Source organism: Orycteropus afer, unplaced genomic scaffold (assembly GCF_000298275.1).
Source record: "Orycteropus afer afer isolate SDZICR_OR568_19922 unplaced genomic scaffold, OryAfe1.0 scaffold00067, whole genome shotgun sequence".
In the NCBI taxonomy this organism is placed as follows: Eukaryota; Metazoa; Chordata; class Mammalia; order Tubulidentata; family Orycteropodidae; genus Orycteropus; species Orycteropus afer.
In genome coordinates, this window is record NW_006921654.1 from 6,008,025 (window position 1) to 6,032,722 (window position 24,698).

Here is a 24,698-nt window from a genome sequence, read left to right on the forward strand (position 1 = left end):
AAAAAAAAAAAAAAAAACGGCATTTAAAAGCAATCAACCCTAGGACACAATGGCCTCAAGACCAGAAGAACTGGATGGTGCCTGGCTACCAATGCCAACCACTCAGGAAACGATCAAATCTGATGATCGTGGATAGAGTGGGAGGGAAAATGTGGAAGAAAATCCAAAAACTCAATAATGACCAGAATTACTGGTCAGATGAAGTCTGGTGAGACTCCGAATACTATGGCCCTGAAATACATTCGGCTCCTGGAATAAAACACACCCCCAGGGGTGGGCTCTCAGCCCAATGGTTAGTGAGATGTACACGCAGACCACTCAACCCAGGATGCTGCACCCACACACTCAGTAGTAATACATCTCCTAAAGCAATAAACCATGGGACACCAAAGGACCAACATTCGAACTAAGGAAATGCAGGACAAACAGAAGTGCTTAATTATGAGGGGCACAGGGGGAGTGTTGCAGGATAGGGAGGGGAGGAGACTGGGTTAGGGTTGTACATGGAGAATGGGGAATGAAACTAAATGTACGCATGACTTTGAATGTAAAACAAGCTCTTAAAATAAAAAACTGGGGGAAAAAACATGGATATTAGTACAGGGAATTCTAGTCCACTGTGTTATTTGGTACATGGTCTAAAGATACAGTAGGGGAAAAGCTCAAGTGAATTCGTACTGACTCTGCACATTCTGTCAGATACAAGGTCTTCTAAAGCCATCTGGGCCTATACCACCATAATCCATACATAATATGTGCATGTTCTCCAGTACTTAGTTATGTGGCAGAATCATAGAACCTTTGTTTCATTGCCATTTGGACCCTGGAGCTTTGAACTATTAAAGCACCTTTAATTTTTTTATTTCACCATATTAAGGTACAGAAATGATGTATTAGATATTATTTTCAGTGACTCTATAGTCATAATTTCTATAAGAAATAGGAAAATATACTTATCATTTCTTGCTGTTTCTAAAACAAACTGGTAATAAATTGATTTAACAAGAAATTTAAAATTTTCTCAAGGCTTAGTTTCTATTTTTAAATCTGTAAATTTTGGAATTAATGTTGTCATGCTTAAAATTTTATGTGGCATTCTTTTCCATTCAATTTCCCTATAAATCATTTGTCAGATCCACTGTGTTTACCAAGGTAAATTATTTAATTTAATTCTAAGGAGATATGTACAGTTTATTTGTCTCTTTATTTAATCAACGAGGTTTATCATTTGACAGCGTCATGTCAAGAAAAAGACATTGAAAGTAAGCTGACTCAAATCCCATTTTAGAATAAGTTAGAGAATAAAATATATATAGAGAGAGAGAGAGAGAAATTGGAATTTATTTAACATTATCATTTAGAACTGATGTCTATTCTTAGACTCATTATTTTTAAAGTTGTCATTATAGATCTAATTGGTATGATTAGATACACTAGCCCAGCAATTTCTCATTAATACTGGCAAGGATTTTTTTTTTTAAACTTTACCAAAAGAGTAATCATAATTATACATTTAGTATGTTCATCACAGTTAATTTAATTCAGTTTAAACATTTACTGTGTTTTTGAATAGACATTTTTTTGTAAATCATTTCTGTAGATTTTTTTTTTTCCTAGTGTTGCAGTATATTAGATAAATTATCAATGTGTGATAGCAATCTTCTACTCATTTGATACTATTAAGGTGTGTACTGTTGCAAGAAGGATTTTTTTAAGTTGTTTTTAGATATTAGTGAATCTGAAGGATAAAGTGGTAGTTACAAAAACTTACCTCAATCTAGAATTTCTGCTAAACAATTTAATGATATTTTGTGAGAAAGTATTTTAATTAAAGAGCCTTAATGTACACATTTGTAAGAATGAATAAGTTGAAATATATACATTTTACCTTTTTCTTTTTTAAAAAAAATAGCAACAGCTGGTGCTTTGAATATAAATGTGAAGAAGGAAATATCTAGTCCAGCAAGACCTTGTTCTTTTGAAGAGGCCATGAAAGGTACCAAATTGTTACTTCTCAAAAATTGTGATTACTTCTCAAAAATTGTAAAGGAGCTCATGTCTTGCAATGGTTAAACACTCTGCTTCTAAGCAAAAGTTGGCAGTTCTCCATGGGAAAAAGATGTAGTCTGCTTCCATAGATTTACAGCCTTGGAAACCTTATGGGGCAGTTCTGCTCTATCCTGTAAGGTCTCTGTGAGAGTCAAAATCAACTTTACTGCAATGGAATTGGGGTTTCTCTTGTTTTCTTATTTTTTATTTCTGTAAAATACCTTAGTTTTTTGTGTACTCTTAATGTACTTAAAACATTTATCAGGGTATCTTTCTTATTATGTTTGTTTAACTTTGCTGAATGCAGGGACTTGTCTTTTCCAGCTTGATAATTCACCATGCAAACATACTTCTTTTTTTTAATAATACATCATGGGGTCAAGGAGTTTTTTTTTTTTTTTTTTTAATTTCTCATACATTATAAAATCTTCAAAGTATATATAAAGTACAATAATTTATGTAAAGTACAGTTTATAAAGGTTCTTGCCACAAATGAGATTAATACTTGACATTGCAACTAAAGAAACCAAAATATGAACTACAGACATTTGAAAAAGTTGCTTTACATTCTTTAGTTATCGTTCTTCCTCCTGACATCTTTGTTTACTTCCCTGCCAATCCAAAAGATAGTGAAGGTAATATAGTTTAGGATGTTGTAATATGATACAGTAGATGGTTTTCTGAGGAGATTTCTGAACAGTGATGATGCTTTTGCACCTTTGTATATGAAGGTACTGCTTACATGATGATCATTGATTTGTTTTTATAATTCTGGTTTTTGCTTACATTTTTTGCCCTGAAATTTATATAAGTTAAATCAGTTTATTTTTTAATACTTACTTATATTTTTAAGGAACGTAATATGCTTAGTAAATTGCAGTATTCACATGTATAATGGGTTCACCGTTGCTTGCCATTATAATGTTTAGCCATGAACGCTTTCCAGAGTCAATTAGGAAGGAACTTGTTTAGCTCTCATATAGTCAACCCCTGACTCATGACAACCCCATGCACAATGGAAATAAAATGATTGATTACAGATCAGAGTGTGTGATGCATTGGGTTTTCCTTGGCTGATGTTTGGAAACAGATCACCAGGCCTTTCTTCCTAATCTGTTTTAGTCTGGGAGCTCTGATGAAAAACAATTCAGCATCAAAGCAACACACAAGCCTCCAGCAGCAGACAGGTGGTGGCTGCACATGAGGTGCGTTCGCTGGGAATCAAACCCAAGTCCTTTGAATGAAAGTTGCGAGTTCTAGCACAGAATCACACTGCTCCCAGGGAAGAATTATTTATGTAAATAAACTGCCAAGAGTTTTAGATTGAACTGCAGGAAAATTTACAAATGTTAGTCACAACTAACATTTATTGAACATATATATACTAAGTGCTGGACAATATACCAAGCTCTTTATAGGCATTATCTGATTTAATCCTCCCAGTTCTGCAATTCTCATTTCATAGATGAGGAAGCTGAGGCTCCAAAGAGATTAAACAATTTGCCAACAATCATTTAGTTAGGATTTTAAAAGCATCGGTTGAGCTTCAGTGTGTAAGGTAATACATTTAAGAAAAATAATTCAAATCATGTTTATAAGATGAATAATTTTATAATTACTTAATTGTTAAAGAAAGAGATGTTTATGGTTTATCTTTTGCCAACTTTGGGGCATCCATACTTTGATTCAAAATCCCTTGATATTGCTTTCGTAGAGCATTAGACTGGATAGGATCTAATCAATATGAAATTTCTCATACAAGATTATGAATTCATTGGTTTTAAATGCTACGTTTAATTTTTTTTTCTTTACTTGTGATTTGGATGAAAGTTTATAGAGCAAATTGGTTTTCTATTCAGCAACCCATACATTGTGCTTCATGACATTCACTTCAGTCCCCACAGTGCAGAGCATTCTTCCTACTTTCTCCTTGCTCCCACTTCTTCTCTTTGTCCCCTTCTACCTTTCTTACTCTCTCTGGGTAAATGCTGCCTTCTTGATCTCATTTAGTTTGTTTGTTTCAATGAGTGCATACCCCTTCTCATGTTACTTTTCACCTTATAGGCCTGTCTGTTGATTCGCTGAAAGTTGAGCAATGGGAGTTGAATTCAGTTCCCGACTTGAAGGGTATGTAAAGGCCATAGTCTCAAAGATTCCATCAGAGTTTATCTGACCAATGAGCTTGGTCTTTTTTTTTTTTACCATTTGGTTTTGTTCCACATTTTTCTCCCGCTCTGTCCAGGATCCCCTATTGTGATCCCTTTCAGAGCAATTAGCAGTGCTACACAGGCATCATCTAGCTTTTCTGGTCTCAGGGTCTTGGAGGCTGGAGTTCACGTAGTCCGTTAATCCTTTGGACTAATTCTTTCCTTGTATCTTTGATTTTCTTCGTTCTAATTTGCTCTGGACAGGGAGAGATCCAATAGTTGTATCTTAAATGTCTACTCACAGGTTTTTAAGACCCCAGTCACACGACTTAGCAAAGTAGCATGTAAAACATCTTTGTACCCTATGTTCTTCCACTTGCCCTTAGTGTCCCCCAAGACCGTGGTCCTGAGGTCCTGTGCCTAACAACTCATTACCTTAAGGTGGTTGATTATGGCTAATAAGTTTTTATAACTTTGCTCCCTGTATGCTCTGCTACATTCATGAATATATTTGCAGCACATAAAATACATAGATAGGGATATCCTCTGTCAAACCTATATATATTTGTGAGTGTAGTCTCATTCGCCTTCCCAACCCTGTTCATCTTGAGTGTCTATCTGTGTATCCACCCATTGTTGTTGTTGTTATGTGCCATGAAGTCGGACCCGACTCATAGCGAACCCTCCTTGGGTTTCTGAGGCAGTATCACTACGGAAGTAGATTGCCCCATCTTCCATCCGAGGAGTGGCTGGTGAGTTTGAACTTCCAGCCTTCTGGTTAGCAGTCAAGTGCCGTAGGCACTATGCTACCAGAGCTCCTGTATCTACCCATAGATTAGGTATTACTGTTATTGTAATATTGTATATGTAATAGTATTCACCTTTGTTGCCTTTAATGCTTGTGTTCCTTCCTTTGTCTTCCATCGCCTTTATCATTTTGTGCTAGACTCCTGCATATTGTACATTGCCTTTCCCTTCAACCACATTAATACAGATCTACCTTCTAGTTTGTGATTTACTTTCCCTTCCCTTCCAACCCCTGATAACCTTCAAAGAATGATTCTTTCTGTGTGTAAACCTTTTCTTAACTATAGTAGTGGTCTCATACAATATTTGTCTTTTTGTGATTGACTCATTTTACTAAGCATAATGTTCTGTAGGTTCATCCATGTTACGAGGTGTTTCATAGATTCATTATTATTCTTTAACATTGCATATTATTCCATTGTGTGTATATACTGTAGTTTATTTATCCATTCACCTGTTGATAGACACTTAGGTTATTTCAATATTTTTGCTATTGTGAATAATGCTGCAGTGAACATGCGTGTCCATATATCTGTTCATGTCATGGCTCTCATTTCTCTAGGATATATACCTACCAGTGGGATTGCTGGATCATATGCTATTTCTATTTCCAGCTTCTTAAGGTCACACCATACTGCTTTTCCACAATGGTTGTGCCATCCCATCAATAGCGTATGAGGGTCTAGTCTCTCCACACCTTCACCAGCATTTGTTGTTTTGAACTTTGCTATTAATGGTGGGATAAGATGATATCTCATTGTTGTTTCAATTTATATCTCTCTGGTGGCTTGTGTGTTGCTGTGAGGCTGGAGGGTGTGATACCAATATTTCAAATACCAGCAGGGTCACCCACAGTGGACAGGTTTCAGTGGGGCTTCCAGACTAAGACAGACTTGGAAGAAGGAAGGGACCATCTACTTCTTAAAGAATTGGCCAGTGAAAACATTATGAATAGCAGTGAAACACTGTGTCTCATATATTACTGGAAAACTTTATGAATTGCCCTGAAACCTTGTATGATATAGTGCCAGAAGATGAGCCCTTCAGGTTGGAAAGCACTCAAAATACGACTGGGAAAGAGCTGCCTCCTCAAAGTAGAGTCGACCTTAATGATGTGCATAGAGTAAAGTGTTCAGGACCTCTGTTTGCTGATGTGGCATGATGCAAAATGGAAAGAAACAGCTGCAAATATCCACTAAAAATTGAAACATGGAATGTACGAAATATGAATCTAGGAAACATGGAAGTTGTCAGAAATGAAGTGGGACATGTAAAGAGCAGTATCTTAGGCATTTGTGAGCTGAAATGGACTCGTTTGGGTCATTTTGAATCAGGCAAGAGTATGTCCTTTGTTGGGAATGACAAAATGAAGGGGAATGGCGTGGCATTCATAATCGCAAAAAATTTTTTCAAGATCTATCCTGATAGGGTAATATCTATACACCTACAAGGGAGACCAGTTAATACACCTGTTATTCAAATTTATGCACCAACCACCAAAGCCAAAGACAAACTGAAGATTTTTATAAACTTCTGCAGTCTGAAATTGACCAAACATGCAATCAAGATTATTGACTCTTACTAGTGATTGGGATGCAAAAGTTGGAAACAGAGAACAATCACCAGTAGTTGGAAAATATGGCCTTGGTGATAAAAATGATGCTGGACATTGCGTGACCAACAACTTATTCATTGCAAATGCCTATTATCAACAACATAAACAGTGGCTGTATATATGGACCTCACCAGATGGAATACATAGGAATCAGATCAACTACACCTGTGGAAAAAGGCGATGGAGAAACTCTCAGTATCTTCAGCCAAAACAAGGCCAGGAGCTGACTATGGAACAGATTATCATGTGCAAATTCCAATTGAAGGTGAAGACAGTTAAAACAAATCCACAAGAACCAAAATAGGACCTTGACTATATCCCTCCTGAATTTACAGACCATGTGAAGAATAAATTTGATACATTGAACACCAGTGACTGAAAACCACATGAATTGTGGGATGACATCAAGAACATCATCTGTAAAGAAATACCAAAATGGATATCAGAAGAGACTCTGAAACTTGCTCTTGAATGGAGAGTAGCTAAAGCAAATGGAAGAAATGACAAGATAAAAGACCTGAACGGAAGATTTAAAAGAGCAGCTCGAGAAGACAAAATCAATGATTATAATGAAACGTGCACATACCTGGAGTTAGAAATGCACACTGTACATTTCTCAAGCTAAAAGAACTGAAGAAAAAAAATCAGCCCTCAAGTTGCAATATTGAAAGATTCTGTGGGCAAAATAATGAGTGATACAGGAAGCATTAATAGAAGATGAAAGGAATACACAGTCACTGTACCAAAAAGAATTGCTCATTGTTCATCTATTTCAAGAGGTGGCATATGATCAAGAACCAATGGTATTGAAAGAAGTCGTCGAAGTTGCACTGAAGGAATTGGCGAAAAACAAGACTCCACAGGTTGATGTAATATACCCACTGAGATGTTTCAACACATGAATGCTGTGTTGGAAGCACTAACTCATCTATACCACGAATTTTCGACAGCTACCTAGCCAAATGACTGGAAGAGATCCATATTTGTACCCATTCCAAAGAAAGACGATCAACAAAATGTGGAAATTGTCAAACAATATCATTAATATTACGTGTAAGTAAAATCTTGCTGAAATTAAAAAAACTATTACAGTAGTATATTGACAGGGAACTTCCAGAAATGCAAGCTGGGTTCAAAAGAGGACGTGGAATGAGACATATCATTGCTGATGTCAAATGGATCTTGGCTGAAAGCAAAGAATACTAGAAAGATGTTTACTTGTGTTTTATTGACTATGCAAAAGCAACTCTGTGGATCATAACAAACCTTCGATAATGTTGAGAATGGGAATTTCAGAACACTTAATTATGCTCACAAGGAACCTGTATGTAAACCAAAACACACTAAAACCAAACTCAACTGCCATCAAGTCAGACCCTACTCATAGTGACCCCTCCTTGGGTTTCTGAGGCAGTATCACTACAGAAGCAGATTGCCCAACCTTCTTTCTGAGGTGTGGCTGGTGGGTTTGAACCGCCAGCCTTCTGGTTAGTAGTCACATGCCATAGGCACTACACTACCAGAGCTCCCAACGTAGACTAAGAGGGTGTCATTAGAACAGAACTAGGGGATACTGTATGGTTTAAATAAGAATGAATGTGTGTCAGGGTTTTATCCTTTCACCATACTTATTCAGGCTGCATGCTGATCGAGTAATCTGAGAAGCTGAACTACATGAAGAAGAATGCGGCATCAAGTTTGGAGGAAGACTCATTAACCTGCAATATGCAGACAAAACAACCTTGCTTGCTGAAAGTGAAGATGACTTGAAGCACTTATTGATGAAGATTAAAGACTGTACAGTCTGTAGTAAGGATTATACCTCGATGTAAAACAGAAATCCTCACAACTGGACCAATAAGCAACCTCACGATAAATGGAGAGAAGATTGAAATTGCCAGAGTTTTGATATTACTTGGTTCCATAGGTTGCAAAAGACCTATTTTAAGTACTGAAGAGCAAAGATGTCTCTTTGAAGACTAAGGTGTGCCTAACCCAAGCTATGATATTTTCATTCGCCTCATATGCATGTGAAACCTGGACAATGAATAAGGAAGATCAAAGAAGAGTTGATGCTTTGGAGTTGTGGTGTTGGTGAAGAATACTGAATGTACCATGGACTGCTAGAAGAGCCAACAAATGTGTCTTAGAAGAAGTGCAGCTGGAATGCTCCTTAGAAACAAAAATGGCCATAACATACTACACAAATATATTGTTCTACATCCTACTTTGATGAGTAGTCACTGAGGTTTTAAAAGGCTTGCAAACAGCCATCTAAATGCATCAATTGGTGTCTCCTCATCCAGAGCAAAGAAAAGTGAAGAAAAACAAAGGCGCATGGACACAATTAGTCCAAGGGACTGCAGGACCATGGGAACCTCAGCCTATAAGACCGTAAGACTAGAAGAAGGAGATGGTACCTGACTATCACTGACAACCACTCGCAAAGGAATCGGTGCAAGAGATCCTGGATGAAGTGGGAGAACAATGTGGAACAAAACTCAAAATCATAATAAAGACCAGGTTTACTTGTCTAACAGAGTCGGTAAGACCCCCAAAACTGTGGGCCTTAGTTACCCTTCAGGCCTAGAATTGAACTAAGTTCCATAGCTACCAGGCAAACAATTAAAAAAAAAAAACACTGCCGTTGAGTCGGATCTGACTCATAGCAACCCCTCTTTGGCTTTCTGAGGCGGTATCACAACAGAAGTACATTGCTCAATATTCCTTCCGAGGAGTGGCTGGTGGGTTTGAACCACCTTCTGGTTAGCAGTCAAATGCCTTAGGCACTACGCCACCAGAGCTCCCAGCCAAACAATAGACTAGCATATAGGGTGAATGTTTATACCAGGTAGGTATGATCCTTAGAACGATCAGTCATGAGAGAACTGAAGGGCAGTATTTACACATGGAGATAGCTCAGGGAGCAGGAATGCATAGGAAAAGAGGACACAGGGAAGAGGTTAACTACAGGGAGGAAGTGGGAAGAGAGCTGTTACATATGGAATATTGCAGCCAGTGTTATGAAAAAAATATGTATGAACGTTGTATGAAAAACGAATTTACTCTGTAAACTTTTACCTAGATCACAATAAAAATTTAAAAAAAAAAAATCAGCTGTCCCTTGGTGGGTGGATTTAACTGCTGGGTTCTCAGGTCTGTTCCATTGATCTGTGTGTCTGTCCTTGTATCAGGCTGTTTTGACTGCTGAGGGGCTATATAGTAAGTTGTGAGATGGGGGAGCATGAGGCCTCCTACTTTCTTCTTCTTCTTCAGTAATGCTTTGCTTATGTGGAGTTTTATTCCTTTCCATATAAAGTTGGTGACTAGTTTTCTTGTTTCTCTAAAAACTGATGATGGCATCTGGATTGGGATTGTATTATATCTGTAGATTGCTTTGGGTAGTATTTTTATTTTTAAAATGTCAAGTCTTCCTATCCATGAGCATGGTATAATCTTCCATTTGTATAGGTCTCTTTTGGTTTCTTATAGTGTTTTGTAGTTTTACTTGTATAAATCTTTTGTATCCCTGGTAGATTTATTCCTAAGTACTTCATCTTTTGGGTATGTATTTAATTTTTTATAATAAAATGATTAAATCCTTTGATCAAAATCTCACTAGCCCAACAAATGGTTGAAAAACAAAAAATTTTTTTGAATTTGTATTTTTTCGCAAGCACATTACTCTCTTTTATAATTCAGACTTTTCTTGTTTTGAACTTAATTTATCAACTAAAAATATGGTAAAAATATTTCTTAAGACGATAAAAAATAAAATTTGAATGCTAATCTGTCTTACTGTTTAAATTTTTGTCATTTTACATACACTGTCATTAATTGGGGATTCTTCATTGATTAAAATAAAGCAAGAGATTTCAGAACTAGGTATTCCCCTTGACAAATAGCTTATGTTTATGGTTTCTTAAAAATTAGAAACTTAGTATGATACCACACTTTTACGTGGAAGATCTAATAGGTGTACTTTAATGATGACGATAGCAGTAGTCCTCCAGGTTATCTTATGAAAAACCATCAAGTACAATATGATTTAGAACTTGATGAAAAGATGATATGGGCAGATATTAGAACCTTTTTCTATAAAGTAAGCTTCTAATTCTTTGGGGGCTTTAAGAGAGAGGTACTATACCAACTACTCGGTGAGATTTTAAGTCATAACCAACACATCATGATTCATTTTTAGTTTTACCTAATTTGGTATATACTTTTTTTTCCCCCTGTGTATATATTCTTAAAAACAAAACGTCATACAAATCAAATGATAACAACAGTATAAACTCATGTTAACATTTTATTGGGAATATTTCCAAGAAGTTTTCTCTATCTCTGTGATATGTGTATAAACACCAGACATGTAGATATGTGTGTAAACACCAGACAGATTGCTCAGGGACTCTGTGATGAAGGTTTAGGGTAAAATATTGATGTGCATGCTCTCAGTTTTAGCTTCTGTAGAAAAAAATAGAAAGAAAAAATATCTGTTGCCATTAAGTTGATTCTAGCTCATAGCAACTCCAGCAATATTCTTAAGAATATGAGAACCGGATTCCATAGGGTTTTCAAGGGTGTGACCTTTTGCAAGTGAATTCTCAGGCCTTTGTTCCAATGTGCCTTTGCATGAGTTTAAACCACCAACCTTTTGGTTAGTTGTTGAGCACTTGACCATTGTTGCGTCCAGAGTGTCAGCTTCTGTAAGGAGTGATTAATTGGATGACTGTGAAAAATAAACTTTTCTCTAACTGGTTGCAACAATGTAGTAAAGTTTAGGAGTTTGGAGAAACCACAGCCATAATCTAGTTCAATTTTATAGGTGAAAAAAACAAAACTTGGAGAAGGTAAGTGATTTGCTCAAAGTCGCACAACTAGTAGATGATGGTGGTTGCAACCTAGTTTTCCACCAGAAATCCATATTTTTATCATTCTCTTTTCTGTCTTACAAATATTATTTCATATTTATGTGACTATGTATATTTATATTTGGCCTTAATGCATTGTGGCTGACAACAGACTTTCAGTAAAGATTATTGTTATCTCAGTTGAACTCACCAGCTGTTCTATTGGAGAAAAATGTAGCAGTCTGTTTCCATAAAGATTTACAGTGTTGGAAACCCCATGGCCGGTTCTTCTCTGTCATTTAGGGTTACTATGAGTTAGAATTGACTTGGCAGCAGTGCTATCTAAGTTTCAAAATTGTAAAGTGCCACTCTTTAGCATGGGTGGAAGAGATGACTTTTTAAAAGTTGTGTGGCATAAAGTATCAGTACCGATATTTTTCACAAATTCTAATACTGATAGATTTATTAAATATGTTTATCTTTTCTTTTTTACCTCCTGAATTTCCTGAATTGGCTTAAAATGTCTTCCCTAACTTCTAGTTAATACAGACTTGACTTGTTTGTAATTTTTCCTCCCCTAATGGAATGTGATTTCCAGAGAGTAGAGCCTTTGTATATGTGTGTGTGTGTGTATAACTTTTCGTTGTGATTTGTTTCATTATTTATAGAGCAAATTGATTTTCCTTTCAACAATTTGTACATGTTTTGTGACATTCATTGCATACCCACAATGTATAGCAGCATTCTTCCAACTTCCTCCATTTCCCTTTGTCCTTCTTTCCTATCCCTTTCTGCCTTTTGAGCTTTATCACTGGACAGTTGCTGCTCTTTTGATGTTGTATGGGTGATTGTTCTAAGGAGTACTACTTTCCTGTTGTTACTGTTCACCTTACAGGTCTGTATATCCTTTGGCTAAAAGTTGAGCCAGGGTAGTGAGCTCAATTCCAGGCTTGAAGGATATATAAGGACCATAGTCTCGGAAGCAGGTAGTAGAGATACCCATCATCATCACTGGATTCCCAGAGCCTAGAGCAGTATCTTTAGCATTTTAAAAACTCAATATATAGAGAGAGAGAGAGAGAGAGAGAGAGAGAGAGAGAGAGAAAATATAGAGTAGAAAGATCTGGTGACATCTCTCAGACTCTTTCAAAATTGTTTAAAGGTCCATTAAAATACATTTGTGGATTCTGGGACAAGATGGAGTAGACTCATTTTTCCCTGTTCTTCCTCTCTAAATACAACAAAATGCTATGGAAATAATTCCAAAAACAATCATAAAAGAACTTTTAAGTATGGAAAGAAGAAGGTAGATTGTGTAGGGATCTTAGAACTTAAAGAAAACCACAGTGAGTTTCCTGTGTTTTCTTTGATAACTCCTATTTGTTCTGAACTGGGTGTCAGAGAATCCTGCAACCCAGTACTACCAACAGACATAGATAAAAAATAAATTGATAAATAAACTAGAAAAACCTGTTCACTTTGACCAAAGGGCTTGGAAAGGGAAAGACTAGTAGAGACTTAGTGGAAAAACTCATTCCTAATGGCAGCAGGTAACTTGCCAGCAGAGATCAGGGCCAGCCCACCCCCTACCCACATCTGCCAATAATAGCAAGCTCAGTTTGCCCACAGTGATATCTAGGAGAGATAGCCACACTAGGCCCTATGTATGCCAGAAGCAGCAGCGTGTCAATCTGTCTGCAGGAGTGGCAGCAACAGAACCCAGGAGTCCAGTCATCCCTTGCCCCACACCAGACAGCAAATAGGCAGGCTTCTCTGCCTACGTTAGTGGTACCAGCAGGCCCAGTGTCTCCCTACCCTTCTCCCAACAGGAGAGAGACCCAGAACTGGCAGCTCCTGACCTTCTACCCAGGAGCAGAAGAAGATCCAGGCCAAGTGTCTTGCAGCCCTCTTCTCAGTGGCAGAATGCAACCCAGCAGCAGAAGGTAAACCAGGCTTGGGATCTCCTAACCTTCCTTTCTCAGTTATACTGGGAGAGTTAGAACAGGAAGCCCACTGGCACCAAGAGACCAGAGAACATGCCAGGAGAAACTTTTTCTGTCCTGCAGGTCCAGCATCCTCCAACCCCACCTGATGACACCAGGCAGTCCAGGGAAGCACCATCTAATTCTGCAGGCTGCACTAGCACAGATCCAGCTGGAGCTGAAGTATAGCCAAAACACTGAAGGAGAACAAACTAATACTGCTGTGGCTCAGAAAACTAAATTGCTGTTACACCTACATCATACAAAAGTAGATTAGAACCTACACAGGTGAAATTGGATGACTACTTTCTAAAATACTGTCAGAAATCATCTAATATCATATCCAGAATGTCCAAGATATAATTGAAAATCACTTGTCATAACAAGAATCAGGAAAAAATCACATCTTGAATGATAAAAGGCAATCAACTGATGTCAGTACTGAGATGAACAGATGTTGGAACTATCTGACAGAAGTTTTAAAGAAACCAACATAAAATTCCTTCAACGAGTAATTGTGATATCCCTTAAAACAAATGAAAAAAGAGAAAAACTCCAGCAAAGAAACAGAAGTTATAAAAAGAACCAAACGTTATAAAATTGAAAAATACACAAACCAGGGCTTGTTGGTGGGTATAGGAGGGATGGGGCTCACTATATAGATTCAGTAGCAAAGTGGAGACAGAGGATAAAATCAGTGAACTTAAAACAGATTTAAAGAATGTACTCTATCTGAACAACCGAGAAAAACAGATTAAAAAGAGAAGAAAAAATAAGAGTGTCAGAGACCTGTGCAACAGTTATATCTTAAAAGTCCCAGAAGGATAGGAGATCCTGAATAGAGTAGGACAACAATGTGGAATGAAACTCAGAATTATTAAAAAAAAAAAAAAAAATGTGGTGGGGGGGCGAGATACCAGGTTTGCTGGTCTGATAGAGCCTGATGGAACCACTGAGACTATGGCCCATACCTGCCCTTCAGGTCTGGAACAGAACCTACTCCTGTGGCTTCCAGCCAAACGGAAGACAGGTATATGAGCTAAACAATTATGTTAGGTAGATACACTCCTTAGAACAATCATGGGAGAATAGAAGGGCTGTGTATGCACAGGGAGACAGCTCAGGGGACAAGAGTGCGTGGGAAGGAAGGACATAAGAGGTAACTATGGGGAGCAAGTGGGAGGGGAGCTTTTGCATTGGGGTAAATTGTAGTCAATGTCATGAGACGAAGTGTATGTGAGTTGCTGTATGGAAAGTGAATTTGCTCTGTAAACTTTCACCCAAATCACACACACACACACACACACACACACAATCCCTGAAGGAGAAGAAAGAGTTTGTGAGGCTGAAAAGAGTATTCTAAGAAATAACGGATAAAAACTTCCCAAATTCGGTGAAAGACGTAATCATGTATATGATTCTTCTTGTTCAAGAAGGTGAACAAACCCCAGATAGAATAAACCCAAGGGTATCTACTCCAAGTTATACCATAATTAAACTTATTAAATCTCAAGACAGAAGGAAGTAGTACCATGTATTTCAAATGTTGAAAGATAATAACTGTCAACCACAAATTCTATACCTGGGAAAATTATCTTTCAGGAAGGACATTATCACATGAAAAAAAGAAAAAAACTAAAAGAAAGGTTGCTAGCAGACATTACCCTTAAAGAATGGCAAAAGGAAGCATTGCAAACAAAAAAATAATAATAACAGAAGAAAGAAGGCTTGGAACTTCAGGAAGGAGAAAAATCTTTTTTATCTAGAGCTAGTCAAACAGTTACTATTATTAGACTTGATACCAAAACCCCAATCCATAAAAGGGAAAATTGATAAATTGTATCTAATCAAAATTTAAAACTTTTTCCCCTTGAAAGAGCCTTTTTAAGAGGATGAAAAGATAAGGTACAGAGTAGGAGAAAATATTTGCAAACCAATTAACAAAGGACAAGTATCTAGAGTATATAAAAGTCTCAGAACTCAACTGTAAAAAAAACAACCAATCCAGTTAGGAAATGGGTAAAACATGTGAACAGATATATCATGAAGAGGATATACAGATGGCAAATAAGCACATCAAAAGAAGTTCAACTGAAAAAAAAAGTTCAACTTCATTAACCCTTAAAGAAATGCAAATTAAGCCACCATCAGAGTAAAACGAAAATAGTGACAACACCAAATGTAGGTGATGATGCAGAGAAACTGGTTCACTTGTACACTGCTAGGAATGTAAAATGGTACAGCCATTCTGGTAAATAGTTTGGTAATTTCTTTTCATTCGATTATTTGTCTTTTCTGTCATTGAAGTGTTGGAGTTTTCTATAAATTCTAGAGATAAGTCCCTTGTCAGATATGTCATTGCCAAATATTTTTTCTCAATCTGTAAGTACTCTTGACTCTTTTGGAGAAGTCTTTGGAAGCACATAAAAATTTAACTATAAGAAGATCCTACTCATCTAGTTTCTCTTCTACTGTTTGTGCATTTTGGCTTATGCTTGATAGTCTATTTATGCCATATATTGTTGTTGTTATATGCCGTCGGAGTCGGACTCGGACTCGACTCATAGCGACCCCTCCTTGGGTTTGCGAGGCAGTCTCACTACGGAAGTAGATTGCCTCATCTTCCTTCCGAGGAGTGCCAAATATTAGGCCCCCTAAATTTTTCCCTGGTTTTTACTTGAGGAACTGTATAGTTCTAGGTTTCACATTTAAGTCTTTGATCCATCTGGAGTTAGTTTTTGTGTGTGGTGCGAGGTACAGGTCTTGTTTCATTTTTCTCCAAATGGATGTCGAGTTTTGCCAGCACCATTTGTTAAACAGACATTTTCTTCCCATTTAATGGATTTTGGCCCTTTGTCAAAGATCAGGTGACCATAGGTCGATGGATCTCTTTCTCGATTCTCAATTCTATTCCATTGGTCTATGTGGCTGTACAGTAGGTTTTGAGATCTGGCAGTGTGAGACCTCCATACTTTGTTCTTCTTCAATAGTGCTTTGCTTATCCGAGGTCTCTTTCCTTTCCATATGAAATTAGTGATTAGTATTTCCATATCCTTAAAGAATGTTGATGGGATCTGGATTGGGATTACATTGAATAGATTGTATAGATTGCATTGGGTAGAACTGACATTTTTGCAACGTTCAATCTTCTGTCCATGAGCGTGGTATGTTCTTCCGTTTACGTAGATCTCTCATGGTTTCTTGAAGTAGTTTTTTATATTTTTCTTTGTAGAGGTCTTTTGTGTCCCTGTTAAGATTTATTCCCAAGTATTTTATTTTTTTGGTAGCTATTGAAAACGGTATTGATTTTCTTATTTCTTTTTCAGCATTCTCTTTGCTGGTGTAGAGGAATCCACCTGATTTTTGGATGTTGGTCTTGTATCCTGCCATGATGCTAAATCTCTCAATTAGTTCCAGTAGATTTTTTACTCAGTGTCTTGGGTTTTCTAGGTGTGGGATCATATCATCAGCAAATAGGGATAGTTTGACTTCTTCCTTGCCAATTTGGATGCCTTTGATTGCCCTTTCTTGCCTCATGGCCCTGGCTAGGACTTCCAGTACAATGTTGAATGCCTGGTTCCTGTTCTTAAGGGGAGTGGTTTCAGTCTCTCTCCATTGAGTATAATGTTGGCTGTTGGTTTTGCGTAGATGCCCTTTATTATGTTGAGGAAAGTCCCTTCAGTTCCTATTTTGCTGAGAGTTTTGATCAGGAATGGGTTTTGGATTTTATCAAATGCCTTTTCTGCATTGATTGATATAATCAGGGGGTTCTTTTCCTTTGTTTTATTTATGTGGTGGATGACGTTGATTGTTTTCCTAATGTTGAACCATCCCTGCATACCTGATATGAACCCAACTTGGTCATAAAGAATGATTTTCTTGATATGTTGTTGGAGTCTGTCGGCTAGGATTTTGTTGAAGATTTTTGCATATTTTTGCAATATGAGGGATATTGGTCTGTAGTTTTCTTTTTGAGTGCTGTCTTTGCCTGGTTTTGATGTGAAGGTTATGCTTGCTTCATAAAATGAATTTGGGAGGATTCTATCCTTTGTCTGTAAGGTCTGTGTCTTGTAGACAGCATATTGATAGGTTATGTTTTCTGATCTATTTCATAACCCAAGAAACTCTCCATTTCTTGAGTGGTGCATTTGATCCATTAACAGTCAGTGTAATTATTGACAAGTATGAATTGGTTGCTGTTTCTTTGTTATGTGTTTTTTATGGTGTTCCTGGTTTCTTTGCTCCATATGCTTTTCTGTGCTGAGTTCGTGATGTTTATGAATCGTGTTATTATTTCCTTTGTTGCTGTTGTTTTATTTGGTATTTGCTAAATTTTTATGCTTGTTCTCTTTCTTATTGTGATATGATAGTTTATCATTTTTCTTTGAGGTTGCCCTGTGATTTATAATTTTCTCCCTGAGTTTAGACAGTCCATTCTATCTTGCAACTCTCTTCACTTCCTCACCATTTACAGGTTCTGTAACTACATAGTATTTTCCCTCTTTTTGGTTTGTAGTTGTCCTTATTTGCCAATTAATGTCTCTGGTTCCCTGTTTTCAATCTTGTAAGCTTATTTTACTTAGGATATGTCCATAGCTGTGTTGATTTCTGGGTTATTTCATTTTGTGTATTAATGGTTGGTTGTTGTTTGCTATTATTGATTCTCTGTTCAGAGGACTCCCTTTAGTATATCTTGTAAGTTTGGTCTGGTTTTAACAAATTCCCTTAATTACTGCTTATCTGGAAGTCTCCTAATTTCACCACCATGTTTGAGGAACAGTTTTGCCAGGTATATAATTCTTGGTTGGAAATTTTTCTTTTTCAGGGTTTTATATATACCATCCCATTGCCTTCTTGCTTGCATGGTTTCAGCTGAGAAATCAGAGCTTATTCTTATTGGTTGTTCTTTGTAAATAACTTTTTGTTTTCCTGTGCTGCTTCCAGGATTCTTTCTTTGTCTTTGGTTTTGATGAGTTTGATGATGATATATGTCTTGGTGATTTTCTTTTGGTGGTCTGTCCTGTTTGGAATTAGTTGGACCTCCTGAATGGGTATATTTTCATCTTTCTTCATATCAGGGAAGTTCTCTTCCAACAAATCTTGGACAATTTTCTCAGTGTTTTTCTTTTTCTCTTCCTGTTCTGGAATTCCGATGACACACAGGTTATTCCTTTTGATGGTATCCCACATGAACCTTAGGTTTTCTTCACTTTGTCTTGATCTTTTTTCTGATTGATCCCTTTCCACAGACATATTCAGGTATTTATCTTCAATCTCTTTGATTCTGTCTTCCATTGCATCAATTCTACTCCTTTGCCCTTTCAATGTGTTATCTATTTCTGACAATTTAGTGTTAATCTTCTGGATTTCTAGCTGTAGATTTAGAATCATTTCTCATTTTGTTCTTGTATTTTCTTCTGAAATTGTTCTTGGATTTTGTCTTTGTTTTCCTTAATTTTGTCAGTGTTTTCCTTGATCTGTCTCTCAATCCTTTGAAGATACCTAAATATAATTCTTTCAAATTCCTTATCAGGGAATTCCAAATGCTGCATCTTCCTCAGGGATGTGTTCTGGGTCTGTATCATGCTCCCTTGTTTCTACCACTTTAGCTTGCTTCTTTTGTGTAGACTGTGATAGTCTTTTGTCTCCGAGACATTGTGACATTGTTGTATTTAAAGCTCTGTTAACTGTTTTTGGAAAGCAGGTAAGAGTGAGTCTTGCTCTTGTTGGTGGTCATTTATCATTGGTTTAGTTGGTGGGGAAAGAAGTGGTGGCTCTCACTTAGTAAGTGAAGCTGCAAGAGATGTGGGTGTAGTTGTGGGCACTGTTGCTGCCTTCCACTTAGTTAGACAAAAAATCAGTTGAATAACCATCAAAAAAGTAAAAGCAAGTGGACAGAAAACACCACCTAAACACACAGGAACAATAACTAAAACAAGAAAGAAAGAAACCCACAATATCTGGGGAGAGCGCAATAAGAAAAAAAAGGTAGAGTAGGAGAATAATGAAGAAAAATAATAATAATAAAAAGGACAGAAATATATATATAATTTTAAAAGAGACAAAAAAGTGAAAACAAAAAGGGGGAGCATCTGGGTGTGGCAGGATACCCAGACCCCGTCCAAGCACACAGACTGGGATGGAATTCCTGCTGGCCTATAAGGTGGGTGGGTATGAGGGATGGCTGCACCTCCGTTCACCAAGAGGGTGTGGGGTATGAGAGTAACAAGGGGAATATCACACCTCTTCAGTTGCTGGCGTCCTGGATGTCCTTGTGGTTCCCAGTGAGTGGACCCTGTTCTTAAATCCTTGGAATCTGAGAGAACACTGTCACGTTAAATATCCAAAATTGTCAAACCGCTTATAAATATTCAAAATGACTGTGCCCTCCAGACAGGCAAAAGTCCACAGCTCAGCCCATCTCCCTCTTTGCTACTTCCCCTTTTATTCACCCACCACTGGTGCAGTCCTCCTTGCCTCCTTGCTTGGCTAGCATGGCCAATTTTTAGGTTAATTCTTAGGTCCTAACACCACTTGGCAATATCCAAGCTGTCTGTGCCGTCAGAATCACTGACAGACTGCAGCTCCATATGTCTCTTTTTTTGGGGGTTTTTATGCAAGTTTTTCTACTAGTTAGAGTTTAGTCCACTTACATATCATTCCCTTCAAAGCTCAGGGCTCCAGCATTATCTTCTGTATCTGTGTTTATTGGTTCCCCTTTTCTTTGTTGAAGAGGGCCTGTGCAGTCTGTCTGCCTATCCTGCCATCTTATCAGAGCTCCTCTTGGTAATTTCTTTTAAAACTAAGCATGTTATTAGCATATGACCCAGAAATGGTACTCTTGTTCTTTTATTTCAGATAAATGGAAATTTATGTTTACAGAAAATCCTGTACATGAATGTTCATAGTATCTTTATTCTTAATAGCCAAACACTGTAAATTAATCAGAGGAGCTCTGGTAGTATAGTGCCTAAGGGACTTGACTGCTAACCAGAAGGCTGGTGGTTCAAACCCACCAGTCACTCCTCAGAAGGAAGATGGGGCAGTCTACTTCCATAGTGATACTGCCTCGGAAGCCCAAGGAGGGTTCGCTCTGAGTCAGGTCCAACTCGACAGCACGTAACAACAACAACAACAACATGGCATATCAGTACCATAGAATACTATTTAACAATAAAAAGGATTGAATCATTGATATATGCAACAACTTGAATGAATTTCCAGAGAATTATGCTGAGTGATAAAAGCTGATACCAAAAGGTTATATTTTCTATGGTTCACTTCATATAACATTCTTGAAATGACAGAATTATAGAAATGTGGGACAAATTAGTTGTTTCAGGGGCTAAGACGTGGAGCAGGGGTTGGGGGGGAGGTTGTTGTTAGGTGCTATCAAGTTGCTTTGACTCACAGTGATCCTATGTACAGTAGAGCAGAACACTGTCCAGTCCTGTGCCGTCCTCTTTGCCATGTTTGAGCCCATTGTTTCCACACTGTGTCAGTCCAGCTCATTGAGGATATTCCTTTTTTCTTTTTTTTTATTTGCTGAGGCCTTTGCAGTAGACTTCTCGACTCTTGCTTCCATAGGTGTTGATTGTGAGTCCAAGTAACATGAAATATTTGACAACATTGGTCTTTTCTGTGTATTTCATGATGTTGCTTATTGGATCATTTGTGAGTATTTTTGTTTTATGTTGAGATATAATGCATACTGAAAGCTGTAGTCTTTCATCTTCCTTCAACAAGTTCTTTACATCATCTTCACTTTTAGCAAATACAGTTGTGTCATCTGCATGTCTCAGATTGTTAATGAGTCTTCTTTCAATCCTGATGCCATGTGTTTCTTCATGTACTCCAACTTCTTGGATTATTTGCTCAGCATGCAGATTGAATTAAGTATGGTGAAAAGCTCCAGCCCTGAAGCATACCTTTCCTGATTTTAAACCATGCAGTATCCCTTTGTTCTGTTCTAATGACTGCCTTTTGGTATATGCATAGGTTTCTCATGAGCACAATTAAGTGTTCTGGAATTCCTTTTCTTTGCAATGTTATCCATAATTTGTTTTGATCCACACAGTTGAATGCCTTTGTATAGTCACTAAAACACAGGTAAACATCTTTCTGGTATTATTTACTTTCAGCCAAGATCCATCTGACATGAGCAGTGATATTCTCTGGTGTCTTCTGAATCCAGCTTGAATTTTTGGCAGAAATTGAATTTTTGGGAAAGGTGGTTATAAAAGGGCAGCAGAAGGGATCACTGTAGTGATGGAACTGTTTGTGTCTTGTCTGGCGGTGGATAGACAAACTTATACATATAAAATTGCATGAAACTAAATATACCCGCATGACCAAAATATATACAAACAAACTCACTGCCGTTGAGTCTTTGAACTCATAGTGACCCCTCCTTGGGTTTCCGAGACAATATCACTACAGAAGTAGATTGCCCAATCTTCCTTCCAAGGAGTGGCTGGTGGGTTTGAACCAGCAGTCTTCTGGTTAGCAGTTAAATGCCTTAGTCACTATGCCACCAGCACTCCCACACCCACATGAGTATAAGTAAAACTATGAAAATCAGCACAGATAAGTAAAGTGTATAAATGTCATATCTTAGTTGTGATATTATCATACAGTTTTGCAAGATGTTACATTTGAGGGAAACTGGATAAAGAGTACACTGGATCTCTCTGTATTAATTTGTTGCAAAGATTTTTTTAATGTAGTTTTTAATTTATCAAAATTGTAAATTTTTTAAAAATATGAATATTTAGTGCTATGAAGCTATGGTAAAACAGAAAATACAGAGAAATAAACAGTTAGCAATTGGGCAAAATACCTGAAAAGCCTTGAAATGAACATATGTAGAGAACTAATTCTACTTCTTGGAAGCTTTTTGTATGAATGTAATATTTAATGTGAAAATTATTTTATTCTCAAAATATGTTTGTGTTAATACATCTGTAATATCAAAAGTAAACAATTTGGTGTCCAAGGATACATCTTCATGATAGAAAATGATGCCACTACAAGATCATATTTGCAATAAGTTTGTAATAAGCTAGTAAGGCTTTTGTCATAATAATGGAAACAAAATTGCCTCTGAAATTGTACAGAGTGTATGTTAAAACTATTTTTTAAAGACATGGAGAAAAGAGAAATGTAATGAAATGTTAATATTGGCTAGCTTGTGTACTATAGATACGTTTTTTGTTTTTACTTTTCTGTAGTCTCTAAATGTTTTATAGTGACCATGGATTCCTCTTTTTTTTTTTTTTTTTTTTTTTTAAATTGCCTTATTGAGATATGATTCACATATCCTACAATTCACCCATTTAATGCATACAATTCAGTGGCTTTTAGTATATTCACTGAATTATGTATTCATCACTACAGTCAATCTTAGAACGTTTTAATTATACCGGAGAGAAAATTTATACTACTTGGCTTTCAGCTCTCCTGCTCCCTACCTGCCCCAGCCCCAACCAACCACTAATATGCTTTGTTTCTATATATTTGCCTGTTCTGGACATTTAATATAAATGGAATTATATAATATGTGGTCCTTTGTTACTCTATTCTTTTAGCTAGCCTAATGTTTTCCAGGCTCATCCATGTTGTTACATGTATCAGTACTTCCTTTCTTTTGATTACCAAATAATACTCCATTTGTATGTTCTTGTTGTGTGCCTTAGAGTTGATTTCGACTAGGCCAAGTAGAATTGCCACATAGGGTTTCCTCGATTGTAATCTTTATGCGAGCAGATCTCCAGGTCTTTTTTCCTGCCGAGAAGCTGGTGGTTTTGAAGCACTAACCTTTTGGTTAGCACCCGAGCATTTAGCCATTGCGCCACTGGTGTAACACCACATTTTGTTCTCTTTATTATTTCTTACAATGGCATGTGAATGTACAGTAATATGAAAGTAAAAAGGTTCTGTTTTATAAAGTATAAAATAAAACTATAAAATATATAGTTACATATCAAAAATGTTTATTTTCCAAGTACCATTTTCTATTTATTGCTTAGGAAGAAAGCCATCCAAAGTGCCCAGAAATAATTAGGCCATAAATAAGGACACATGTCATAGTTATTCTGAGTTTTTACAGGAAAGCATCATACTTTCCAGAATTGTACATTCAGATTAGACCATAGAAATAAGAAATAATTCTCTTTTGTCTGTTATAATACTATCATTTTACTACTGCTTAAGGCTCTGGATTAGATAAATAATAAAATAAAATTTTGTAGTAATCTTTCAAGTAGTACAGTCAGTTTTCTTTTTTTTTCATGTTAGATATTTTTATAGCTCTATCAAGCTACTATTTAGAAATAAGAATGTAGTTAAGTGAACTGTTAGGTAGGTAGCGACAAGTATTGATTTGGGTGAAGAGAAGGGCAATGTCCCAAATGTGAGTGATCAACATAGTGGCATTGAGGAAGACATAGGATTGTATTATGTAGAGAGGTGCATCGGAGATACAGACAACAAAGATGAACCCTTTTGCACAAATAGTATTGCATTGTCAGTGAAGGCAAACATTCGTAGATGGGTGGACAGGCTGAACTATTAGGTTATCTATGCAGGAGGATATATCCCCAAAATCATGCATAGGGTTTACAGACAGTGTTTCCACAAGTGTATTTGTATGTTCTGTAAGAATTCCCAGGTATAGTGTAGAGCTGACAAGGGACAAGGTTTAGTCACTTTTTGGCCACAGCCAGCTACCCAGAGGGAGCGAGTAGTTGGACCTGTGGGCTCGGGACCATAGTTGCAGGGGACATCAAGCTCAATTGGCATAAATGGTACACAAACATTGTTCTACATCCTACTTTGGTGAGTAGCGACTGGAATCTTAAAAGCTTGCAAGCAGCCACCTAGATGCACTGATGGGTCTCTCCTCATCCGGAGCAAAGAAGAATGAAGAAAACCAAAGATTCATGGAAACAATTAGTCTAAGGGACTGGTACACCATGCGATTCTCAGTCTACATGACCGTGAGACCAGAAGAACTAAACGGTGCCTGGCTACCACTGTCAACCACTCAGAAGGGTATCTGTGTAGGAGGTCCTAGATAGAGTGGGAGAACAATGTAGAACAAAACTCAGAATCATGGGGTGGGACGGACCAGGTTTGCTGGTCTGATAGAGCCTGATCGAACCACTGAGACTATGGCCCCTAGCTGTTCTTCAGGTTTGGAAGTGAGCCCAGTCCTGTGGCTTCGGCCAAACAAAAGACAGGATAT

The 24,698-nt window shown here is 37.2% G+C and overlaps 1 protein-coding gene across 1 annotated transcript in view; it reads left to right on the forward strand.

Moving 5' to 3' along the window:
* NFAT5 (nuclear factor of activated T cells 5) overlaps positions 1-24,698 on the forward strand; it is a 181,731-nt gene that overhangs the window by 146,917 nt on the left and 10,116 nt on the right. The window contains exon 11 of the mRNA XM_007940309.1: positions 1,913-1,996. Within this exon, the coding sequence (XP_007938500.1) occupies positions 1,913-1,996 (84 nt within the window). The remainder of the gene's footprint in view (positions 1-1,912; positions 1,997-24,698) is intronic.